This window comes from Musca domestica, unplaced genomic scaffold (assembly GCF_030504385.1).
Source record: "Musca domestica strain aabys unplaced genomic scaffold, Musca_domestica.polishedcontigs.V.1.1 38, whole genome shotgun sequence".
NCBI classification, from domain to species: domain Eukaryota; kingdom Metazoa; phylum Arthropoda; class Insecta; order Diptera; family Muscidae; genus Musca; species Musca domestica.
Genome location: NW_026712324.1, coordinates 599,128 through 611,848, shown reverse-complemented (window position 1 = coordinate 611,848; position 12,721 = coordinate 599,128). Strand labels below are relative to the sequence as shown.

Sequence of the window (12,721 nt, the reverse complement as noted above, 5' to 3'; positions counted from 1 at the left end):
CGAATGTTACTCTGCCGTATTTTGGCTCATTCCCGGCGAAGCGCTTGTTTGAGGTGATCGACACATGGTGGCCATTGTGCGCTGGAACCTCACAATGAAGCGAGAAATCTCATTTTGTAAACATTCCTGGGTGGCGCATGCTGAGTGCGATGGTTTGAGTTCTGTTGGAATGTCCAAGGTGTGCGGCCAAAATGTTTGCATGCCCATGGCTTTATACACCCTCCAGAATATTTTCACGATAATATTCGGCATTTACTCTGATGCCACGGTCGATTAATACGATCGGAGAGCGACCATCGGCTGTTAAGGCGGCCCATCCCATGGCCGGCGCTTGAGTTCAGGTGCTGAACAACGAATGTTTTCCAACAAAATTCGGCAGTTAACCACTTTCGGCTATTTTCCTTCTGTTGCGGTGTAAGTTTTTGCACCTTTTGGAATTTCAATGGCTTTACCCCGAGCTCATTTTTCAATATTTACCCAATGGAATATTGCGAGCCATTTTTGAGATTTGAGCCACTGCGACGTGGGTTTCGATTAAGTCGCTTCTTTACTTTTCGAACCATTTTTGCTGATATTGCGACGGTACGAGACACAACAGATTTATTCACATTTAAATGCTGGAATGCTCTAACGATAGCCATTTGTGGTATTCTAGCCAAATATAAAGAAATCACAATACCACGCTTGAATTCCATCAGGCATAACTTTTTTTCTGGAAAGTTCTCACCAAAATGCTTTTGTATGCTTGTAAACAATGTAATGAGCTGTCACTGGAATAATTTTAACAGCTGTCGGACAAGTGGCTTAGAAATAACAGCAATCTGAAGTTGTTTGCAGTTTTTTCATCTCACTCTGTATACCTAAAATGAACGGATTCCAAGCAATCTTTGGGCGAAAATTTCCAAAAATGTGGAAGAGAGAGGACCATGCCCCCTCTATTTTGGTTAGTTTACGATGTAAACTTTGAAAACGGCGATTTAGGTATTTTGTATTTTTAGTTTTAGTTTCATAATCTGCTGTAATATTTTTTAAGGTGCAACAGAGGCACATTACATGGATTTTAAAATATTATTTTTCCAGGGATCGTCAAAACCACTAGATGGGGATCTTTTCAAGGGGATCTTTTCAAGGCCAACAAATACGACACTAATTATGGATTTTTTTTAAGCTCTGATAGTCCCTTAACAAATTTTAAAAAATCCATTAAAAGTCCCATTTGCTAGCAATGAAAAGAGAATATGCCTATCCTCGGAAAAATGTATTTTTTAAAGCCAGGCATAGAACATGTATTTTTCAATAATTTTTCCGTGGATTTTCATAACAAAAGGTTTTTAAGAAATCAAAGCCAATAAGTTTGCCTTCGATGGGGTTTTCTTTAAAATTTTTCTATCTCTGAAGTCACTCAAAAAATTTTAAAGAATATATATATTTATAGCTCCATTTAGTGGCTTTGAAAAAACTTCCTATGAAAATCTACTTTATCCACGAAAATACTTTTTAAAAATTCATATTTTGTGCCTCTATTGTCTTTCAAAATATATTCTCAAAATCCAAAAAAAAAAAAAAAATTAAATTAAATCAATGATTAAAGCTCTATTCGATAGCTTTGGCTATTCGATTTATAATAGTGGATTTTAATAAATATTTTTTGACAACACAGACTTTGAAGGTTATTTTTTGTGAATGTGGTTACGTAAACACCACGCCCTTACAAATCATGTTTAATACTTCCAAAACTTGTCCTAGAATTATATCTTATATCATTACAGTAATCTTAAGTTTTAGTTAATTAATTTCTTTATTTAATTTATTTTATTATATTTTTTATTCCATTTATCCCCGCTTCATTTTGCCTGCTGTGTGTTGGGTTATGTTTACGTTATCTTTTTATTGCGTTAAAAATTGTTAAAAACTACAAAACGAAACAAAAAAAAACTAAACCTCTGAAGGCGTTCATTGTGAGACCAACTGTAAACCAGGTTATTATGGTGAAAATTGTGATCAAGTTTGCAGATGTAAAAATAACTCGTCATGTGATCCGGATACGGGACGTTGTATCTGTGCGGCCGGCTGGACCGGTGAGGATTGTTCCAAGCCATGCGAAGAGGGCTCCTATGGCAATGGATGCAAAGAGAAATGCCCCACAATTGTGCATGGCAATAAGAGTTGCGATCACATAACTGGTGAAATACGTTGCCGCGATGGTTATATTGGTCTGACATGTGAACACCCATGTCCAACGGGTTATTATGGTCCTGGTTGTACGAAAAAATGTAACTGCTATCATGGTGGAGAATGTAATCACATTACCGGCGTCTGCCAATGTATGCCCGGATGGACGGGACAGAGTTGTAATATGACCTGTCCGGATGGTTATTATGGACAGAATTGTTCACAGGAATGTCATTGTCAAAATGATAATGGCTGCCGTAAGAATGATGGTTTGTGCTTGTGCAAACCTGGATGGATGGGTACGCGGTGTGATGAAGGTGATTACCTTGATGATTTTTCAAAAAAAAAAAAACATATATATTTTAATTTCGATTTTCTATATTTTTTTAGTTTGTCCCGAAGGTTTCTATGGCGAACACTGCATGCGTTCCTGCCAATGTGCCTCACCCAATTTCGTTTGCCAGGCCACTGATGGCTGTGTGTGTCGCAAAGGATTTACCGGACCAAATTGTGATTTAACCAAGGCTGAGCAGCATATCCAGGAGGCCGAGCGTGATAGTAAGTTCGATTTTGTATTTATTAGAATAAAAAACACTTTAAAGTATCAATCAGTATTGCCGACAAATGTATATCCCCTGTCAACGTCCATTTACTAAAATATATTTTGATTTGCGTTATGATTATTCAAACTGATGACCATAAAGTCTCCGAAGTAGTGGTCCATTATTGTCCATTTCGTATCTGACATGAATCTGATATAAATATTATAACGTACCAGATATGGACAATACTTCTCCATCCATTTATTCAAGATATGAGATGATGTTTGGACAAATGTTTGTGAGGCATATAAAGAAAACCGAACATTTATTTTCAATCTTATGCGAATAATTGTTAGTGGGATATGATAAATTTTAAGGCAATCGGACTCATATTTCAAATTTTATAAGATTAATAATTATTCAAAACGTCGACCCTTTTTGGAAGAGGTACTTGATGAAGTGGGCCAATAATGGCAATTATCGCACCTGACCTAGGACTGATAAAAATATTCAGATTTCCAATGTTTGCACAAAATTAATGATCCCATTTTGGAAAATTATTTTCTGTTCTTTTCTATATTTCTATACAATTTTTTGTCCTTTTTTGTGGGAAAGGTACCAGAAGGAGTGGCCCGATATTGTTCATTTCTGAACTCGATCTAAGTTTGATAATAAAATGCGAAGAAACCAAGTTTGGATCAAAACGGATACCATCTGCAAGAGTTATCTCTCGCACCAGCCAGCCAGACAGATGGACACCACTAAATCTATTCTAATGTCCCAAAACGGATTAGGCCCGAAAAAACTTAGTCTAAATCCGTTATTCCAATATTGTCCATCTCCGAACTCGATCTAAGTTTGACTATAGTATTATGAAGGAACCAAGTTTGAATCAAATCGGATAATATCTTCGAGGGTTATCGTTCGCACTAGCCAGCCAGTCAGACGGACACCACCAGATCGCCTCTAAATATCCTAAAACGGATTTGGTCCAAAAAGACCTAGAATCTAAAACCATTATTTCGATGAGGCACGTTTTAGCCGTATCAAATAATATATACCATCTACAGCCATATGGCCGAGGGTATAATAAAAGGTATATTATTCAAGTTGGATAGTGTAGGTTTCTGGAAATATATAAGAATTAAAGTTTTATAAGTAAAATTATTAGGATTAATCGTAAAGGCTATCATTTCCCTACAAAATATAGACAAGGAAAATCTCTCATTGAGTGAGTTCGAATCGGGGTTTTGAACTGTTTAATCCCTAAGAGATTAAATAACAAGTCCTTCAAATACCAGATTGGAATACTTGATTCTAAAAATTTTAAACAATTCGTTGAATTTTTATTCTTTCGAATTTTTTTCTTTTTAATTTTTATTTCAATATTTAATACAATTGCATTTATTTTCAGCAGGTCGTGCCGGCTTAGCGTGGGGTCTTTCATTGGCTATACTCTTTGTGGCCATTATTATTGCTGTTATATTCTATTATCGGCGAAGGGTGTCCAATCTCAAAACAGAAATTGCCCATGTTCAATACATCAGCGATCCCACACAAGGTTGGCCAGATCGTCATAATTTCGATAATCCTGTGTATGGAATGCAGGCCAACAATTCGGAAACTCGGCTATTGAATAATCTTAGACCTAAAATTAATAATCTTAATTGTGGTGGGGATATGTATGCCGATGATTCGAATGCCAGTAGTAGAGGTAAGGTTTCAAAATAAAGGAAAAAGAAAAATTTTTTTAATAATTCTTAACTTTTTATTTTCCTAGCCGGCACCTATTCCATTAACTACAATCACGACATGTTTGCCAAGAATTTCAATGCCGATCTGACCAATCCCACAGTGTACAATTCATTGGAAGGCCTAAAGGAGGAACATGTCTATGATGAAATTAAACAGAAAGAGGGTTACAAGGATCCGGGTAAGTTGTTTTACATTGTTTTTTGGTATTCACTTGTTTTAAAACATCATCTCTCATAACGCTTTCTCTCTCACTTTCATTTGTATATTTCTAAATGCATTTCAATAACAATTTAATGGCTGCAGTTAAAAATTATAACAAAACTCTATTCCCCGAGGGTAAGAAGATAAATATCATGTCAAGTTCAAGTTTCAATCACAACACAAGCCCTCTTCCACCTTTTTTAAATGCCTGGCCATGTGCGTATTTAATTTGTTTAATTGCATTTTTTTGTGTTGTTTAAATTATGTTGTTGTTGTTATTGTTTGTTTTATTTGTGTATTTATTCCAAAAATGAGGAAAGAGTTTAGTTTGTTGAAAATTTAAAGCGTGGTTTGAATAATTAAAGATGTATGTCGTCTTTGTACCATAGAAGTACACATCTGTCAAATTTGTAGCTATTTTTAAATTTAGCTGAACTGTGAGTTTGCTACTTGATGAAATTGATGATTAAGCGTTGACAATTTATTAGGCAGCTTGGGATTACTTAAAGAAACATTGGTTTAAAAAATTTTGCCATGGGTCGATACACTTTTTCGTATAGTCCCTATTTTTTAACTTCTTTTTTTATTAATAATTTTTTAATAAAACAATAAATAAAGCAAATGAAAGTAAAAAAGTAGGGCAAAGTATTTGTTAAAGTTTCTATGGCTATTTTTATCCATTTCCAAATGTTGCTTTGTTGAGTTCTTATTATGTTGAAACGCTACTAGAAAAATAACATCAATATCAATATAGGTCCACAGAAAAATTTTCAGCGAATTCGGAAAAAGTGCTATATTATTCGAAAATAAAAGAACAGTTCTTATCGAAAAAAGACCTTTTTTGTGACTCGCTTCAAAATTACCATTTTTAACCAAAATTGTTCTCGTCTGGTTTTCTGTAATAATACCATAGACATTATATACCTAAAATGCAAGGATTCCCAGAAATCTTAATCTGAAAATTTAAAAAAAAAAATATGGAGGAGGCTTTCCTATTCCCCAATCACACAATATTGCTTATAGACCGTAGTGGATATGTCTTCATCGATCTGGCTACAAAGGGTATATATCATTTTTACGAACGAAAAAACGGTTTTAGACCCTAGGTGTCGGTAGACGAAATCCGTTGGAGCCGATCAAGTCATGTATGTCTGTGGATCAGTCTGTCTGTTTACAATCTTTCGTCAAAATTTGGTACATCTAAATATTTCAATTAAATTTTTTATCGAGCTCGGAAATGGAAAAAACGACCATTGGTTCTGTTATCTCCCTTAACAAAAGATCAAACATTTCGAAGAAGCTAACTTATTAAAATAAGGAATATATCCGAATTATTTCAAACTTTACACATCTTAATTATACTCTCAGCCATATGACTAGAGAGGGTATATATCATTTGAAACGGCCTAGTCGAAATAGCAGTTTTCGACCCCAAGTGTCTTTGGACCAAATCCGTTTCAGGACATTTGAAGTCGATCTAGCGATGTCCGTCTGTCTGTCTTCCTGTCTGGCTGGTGCGCATGATAACTCTCGGAGAGAGTATCCAATTTGGTCCAATCGTAATATTATTATCAAACTTAGATCTAGTTGGGAGATGGCAATATCGGTCCACTCCTTCTAGTACCTGGCTGAAATTTTCAACAAAAAAAATATTTTACTGCACATAAAGCGAAAGATTAATCCGATTTTACTCCAAATTTGCAAATACTAATATTTGCATCAGTGCTAGGTCAGTTGTGAAAATGGACAATATCGGTCCACTCAATCAAGTACCTCCCCCACAGAGGCCAACATTTTGAATGATTATAACTCTTTTAAAATATGATGTAAGAGTCGGATTGACTTCAATTTACACACATCACATAATTTTTATTCACCCAAGGTCTGGTGTGAAATTTGGATATATCGGCCCACTTATTCTGGTACCTCCCCCACAAATGACCAAATTTTTGAATATTCATGTAGGCCATTAAACACAAAATTAACATCCGATTCTATTCAGACCTGGTACATCTCAATATTTCTATCAACACAAGATATGTTTTGGAAATGGTAGAGATCGGACCATTCCTTCTGGTACCTCCCCCACAAATGGTCAAAGTTTTGAATAACCAAAATGATTATAAAATCCGAAATAAACATCCGGTTCTCTTCAAATTACACCCGTCACAAAATTTTTATTAACACAAGGTCTGGTATATAATTGGGATATATCGGTCCACTCCTTCTGGTACCTCCTCCCACGAAGTTCATAAAACGTGAAATTAACACACGATTTTATTCAGACTTAGTACATCCCAATGTTTCCATCAACACAAGATCTGTTATAGAGATGGTAGAGATCGGACCATTTCTTCTGGTACCTCCACCACAAATGATCCAAGTTTTGAATAACCAAAACGATCATAAAATCCGAAATAAGCATTCGGGTTCTCATCAAATTGTGAAGATGGATTATAACGGCCTACTCCTTCTGGTACATCAATCATCAAAGTTGTGCATAATCAAAACGATCATAAAATCCGAAATAAGCATCCGGTTCTCTTAAAATTACACCCATATTTTTATGGTGTGAAATTTGGATATATCGGTCCACTCCTTGTGGTACCTCCCCCACAAAGGGTAAAAATGTTGAATATTCATGAAGCTCATACAACGGGAAATTAACATCGGATTCCATTCAGACTTGCCACATCTCAATTTTTCTATCAACACAAGATCTGTTATAAAGAAGGTAGATATCGGACCATTTCTTCTGGTATCACCCCCACCTAGGGTTCAAGATTTTTGAAAACAAAATGCTCAATGAAAGCGAAATAAGCATCCAGCTCTCTCCTTTGTGAAGATGGTATTTATCTGCGAACAGCTTCTGGAACATCATCCACAAAGGCTTACAATTTCCAATACTTATATCTGTCATAACTTGCGATGTAAATCGGCGATTCTTTGAAATATCTAAACATTTCTCCCAACCCGAAACCTGAGATGAATATGGAATTTATGACTTCGCATAAAATTTGATATAAATGTTCAATTTTCTTGTAATTTTGCCCATACCAATGTTTTTATCTGTATTAGATAACGTGTGAAAATGGAATACTTCGGTCGACTATATCTGATAACTCAGGCACATTTTAACATTTTATAAAAATTATCACATATATCCTGTAAAGTAAAGGAAGTAACGAATGTAGTCCAAACCTTGCACGTACGATACGAAATTGACAATATTGGTCCATTCCTTGGGAACCCACTCCGTAGAGTGTCACCATTTTGAAAAACCTCAACAGAATTTAAAATATATTTAAGTAATCGAACATTGGCTGAGGGTATAAATCTGTCGACAAAACCGAACGATACTTTTTTACTTGGTAAATCTCCCTTTGGTTGATGGGCCTCCAGAATGGGCCAAAATTTTTAATATATGAAATAATTGTTTTTATCCTGATAAAATCGAAGCTTGTGAATTAAATCTTGAAAAAAAAGTCGAATCAGTTGAGTTAACCAATATCTGTCATAATGTCTCAATATTTGCTGTTTTATTTCAAACGACATATTCTTATAGGAATATTCATTTTTAAGGACCCTTATTGATCCAAAGGGTAGTTTCGTGCACTTGTACAAAAAAGTAACAAATTTAACACAATTATTTTGAAGTTTTGTGGTGTTATTGTAAAATTTTTATGTTTTTACCCCATATTTTTGTTTTGTAGACTTTCATAATTCTCCATCCCGTTTATAAAATATAAAAATTTCTCTTCATTATTAAAGTAATTTTTTATTTTTTTTTTTATTTTCCCCAACAGATGAATACGATCACCTGGACTACTCGCGACCAAGCACCTCACAAAAACCCCATTATCATCGTATGAACGATTCAATGTTGAATATAAATCGTGATGAAGAGAAACCCAGTAATTTGAAAACCATGGAAGTGTTACTGAAGAAATGTCTACCACCCGATGTGGGAGGAGGTGGTGATGAGACTGAAAATGAAGATAACAATGCGGTCTGTAGTGCCAGTATAGCGGATGATAATAATGATAATGCATCGACAGCCTCACCATCAACCAGCTCCAAACAAATAAAATAAGTTAGAGAGGGGTTTCATAGAATATTATCATCATACATAGATATACGTTGCGAAAAAGAAAAGTCTGTTTAAGCGTGAACAAGAGATTTGCTCAAGCAATGGCTAAATAAATGGGGGATATACATACATTTTAGTAATATAAGTGTCATAAATTCATAGAAAAAAGGACAATATTTTTTTAGGATATCAAAAAAAAAAAAAACTCCCCGAGAAGAAAAGCAACTCACTCAATAATACCCCCTAGGAATTTTATTAAGGAGTTTGTTCAAAAAATTTTTTGCAAAGCGAATAACATTTAAAAACCCTTTAGTTTTAAGTGCTCCGTTTAACGATCTCTGCTAGAAGTATGTCATATGTCACTTTTATCAGAGTTCCTTTTGTGAATTTTTATTTTATTTTGAATTTACGAAATTTTTATCGCATAGGGTTCGCTTAACGTACTATCATTGTTTTATATATTTTGTAATTATATTCACATTTAAATTTCATGAAGAAAACAAGATTTCTCAGAATTGTATTTATATATTTTAGTTTATAGGTTAATGCATAATTATTAACCTTTTTTTAGGTTAATTGTGCATTTTGTTTTGTAAGATATTTTTTTAATTGCAGATATTATTTTAATTTGCTCACATTTTGCTCATTGAATGAAGACTATTTTCATTGAAATAGATTTTTGTAAATTTTATTAAACCTCATTTCTTTGTATATTTTTTTGTTTTATTTTTGAATTATTTTAAGTTTTTCTTTTGTTTAAACCTATAAAATGAAATAAAACATATATTTTAAATATAAATTATGTCCTACAGCTCGAATTGAAAATAATGTGAATTTTTGTTTTACGAAAATATTTTCTCTTAATTACTCACATCTGTGAAATCTCCTTTTTTATTAATGCACTAGGAAAGTCTCATAACGGTCTTCTGTCCTCCTAAAAAGAAAAAAACTTCTGCTGTCTATAGAGGAACTTTTTTGTATTATCCATCTACCCAAAAATGTTTACATAAAGCACTTCTTAAAGGTATCCTTTTTCGTTCTATAGAAGATATCATCAAAACCGCCTTCTCTCAAATGGACTCCTCTAAAAGGCCCTTTTCAGGAAGATATCAAAAATTTTCCTCTTAAGAAGTCCCTTGAGGTTCTTTGATCTCTACATATTTTCAAGTCCATAGATAACAGTTTTTTTTATTTAATACCCTAAAAGTTTCTGAATAATGGATAACCTCTACAAAATTTACTTTTAAATAACATCACATGAAAAGCCTCTCCTAAACATCTTCCCACTTCAGTGTTGATTAAAAAAAAAACTTTTTCTGGAAGACTGTCAAAAGATCTTCTCTTTCAATCGCCCATAATTTTTTTTCTTGTAATACCCTACACCACCAGATGGTCAGCTTATTATAGTTTTTGTGCATTTGTTTGTAACAGGCAAATGGAAAAGAGGTGATCCCATAGTTCTTCTGATCTTCATAGAATCACATTCTGAGTCGATTTATGCATGTCTGTCCGTCCGTCCGTCCGTCAGTCCACGTATTTTTGTAAAAAAAGAGAGAGATTTGAGATTTTGCACAAATCATTGATTTGACCCAAGGACGAACCAAATTTAATCGAAAAAGCTATAGCTGCCATAAATATTGTTCATCCGATTTGTTATTTTTGTCCTCCGCAGGCGTAATATGCACTCTGTATCAACGATATTTGGGACATATATCAAATATAGCTTAGAAATACCCTTGCCAAATTTGATCGAGATCGGTTCAGATTTGGATATAGCTCCCATATATATCTTTGTCCGATTTGTATTTTATTGGGCACCAAACGTCTAAAATTAGCCCTGCCAATAGGTAGGTTAAGTCCCCATATGATGGTACCTCCAGATATTCGGTATTTTGATGATTTTAGCGACATCATTCACCGGAATTGTTTCAAAATTGGTATTTGAAGTTCGAAATGGATTCTACAGCCTATGACAGAAAATTGTCTGTACGATACCTCCCAATATTCGGTATTTTGATGATTTTAGCGTCATTATTAACCGGAGTAGTTTCAAATTACGTATGTAGAGTTCGTAATGGGAACTTAAGTCTGTGACAGAAAATTGTCTATGCAGGCCCAGGTCTTCGTATAGGCCCCATATATCAGTACCTCCCTATAATCGGTATTTTTAGAATTTTAGGTAGAATACTCACCGAAATTGTTTGAGATGTAGTATTTGAAGTTCGTATGGATGCTACAGCCTGCGACAGAAAATTGTCTATGCAGGCCCAGGTCTTCGTATAACTCCGATATAACGGTACCTCCCTATATACGGTATTTTGATAATTTTAGGTACACTATTCAACTTTTATATCAAGTTCCGAATTTTAATATGGTTCGGTTATATTCGGCATTTTTAAGATTTTAACAGAATTTTTAACGAATTTTTTTTTTTTTTTTTTGATTTTTTCAAATTCGTTCCAAATGGTGGAGGACATTCAAAGTTCGGCCCGGCCGAACCTACTGCTTTTTAACTGGTTTTAATTCGAATCTTCCAAAATCCCTACGACAACTTTCTAACACCTTCTGCAACATTACTATAATTTTAAAAGTAATGTCGCAATATTTTCCGGACGGACAAAAATAGTTATCTCTCAAATCAGATGTAAGCTAGGTCATGTCATTCACGAAATAGGTACTAGTTAAAAAGAATAGTGTTATATGGCGGTATATAGCGTTACTTTTGAGTTTAAAAACTGTTGGGAGCTCCCTAAAGTATGCTATAAAAATTTGAAAAAGTTAACTTTACATAAGACTCTAACATAATGTGTAATCGGGCTTCAAGGTCCAAGGAAATGAAAACACCACTCCAAATGTGTGTTTTAAAATTTTTAATTCAACTCTAAAATTGAAATAGTGTTTTTTCGAGTTCATTTTCCTATCGTCAAATAGAATTAGGCCCTACAACCATTTTATTTTGGAACTATTAAACAAATGTTTGATTTCTGGATTTTATCTGAAATTTACAGCTTTCTGGTATTTATATCAGCATCCTTTAAAATATTTAATAAATATTAATTTTTATAAGATTTCTCTATTTTTTTTCGAGTTATAGCCCCCCTAAAAATTATCTTAAAAAATATTGAAATTGAAAAAAGTACCTACCCACATGTAAACATACACAAATTACCTTCATCCTCTCTTCCCATGTTTATAAAATAAGCATTTTTAAAATACACATATATTTATAGACAATATGCAAAATGAAAAAAAAAACATAACATATCATGGTATTAGGATGATAAAATAAGTAAGTCCCAAGTCACATGGGGTTAATGACTCAATGTGAAAAATCATATATAATACATATAACCTAAAACTACAACAAGTATTAGACCCCTACGACTTACCTTATTTCCATGCCATGTCAGTGGATATACAAAAAACAATAGATCTTCAAAACAAGATTTCATCGAATAACGTAATATAAGATTGAGTGAGAAAATTATGCGATATATTTGAATTTTTTTAAGAAATTTATAAAATATTGAATTCATGAAAACATGCAAACATATTACAGTAAAATATAAGAAATTAAAAAAAAAAACAAATAAACAATTTTTCAAGAAATAGTAAATTAATAAATAATATGAAACAAATTTTCAAAATTACATACAACAATGGTCCCTTTACGAAACAAAGGCAATACATTTTTATTGAAAAAAAAAAAATCTCAATTCTTAAAATGCAAATACCTAACCTATACAAATTGGCCAAATTTTTATTTTTTAACAAAATTATCGATTTAAAATCTATCTATGCTAAAAGTGTAATATTTAAGAAAAAAAAAGTAAAATAAATGTGAAAAATAATAAAAAGATTTAAAATAACAAACAAAAAATAAAAAAATATATTTCGAAATTACAAACGTCAATGGCCCCATTACCAAAACAAAGGCAATAAATTTACATTCACAAACTCT

The 12,721-nt window shown here is 33.3% G+C and overlaps 1 protein-coding gene across 8 annotated transcripts in view; it reads left to right on the top strand.

Annotated features, from left to right (window-relative positions):
* The window catches only part of LOC101896323 (protein draper), a 76,621-nt gene extending 64,405 nt beyond the window's left edge, over positions 1-12,216 (top strand). For 2 of the 8 annotated variants that reach the window (XM_011298057.3, XM_011298060.3), the window contains exons 10-15: positions 1,950-2,489; positions 2,563-2,730; positions 4,129-4,428; positions 4,495-4,647; positions 4,773-4,886; positions 8,477-12,216. In XM_011298057.3, coding sequence (XP_011296359.1) covers positions 1,950-2,489; positions 2,563-2,730; positions 4,129-4,428; positions 4,495-4,647; positions 4,773-4,886; positions 8,477-8,763 — 1,562 coding nt within the window. In that variant the 3' untranslated portion in view covers positions 8,764-12,216. The remainder of the gene's footprint in view (positions 1-1,949; positions 2,490-2,562; positions 2,731-4,128; positions 4,429-4,494; positions 4,648-4,772; positions 4,887-8,476) is intronic. The other 6 variants (XM_059126440.1, XM_059126437.1, XM_059126436.1 and 3 more) reach the window with 5 other exon arrangements.
* The last annotated feature ends 505 nt before the right edge of the window (positions 12,217-12,721 follow it).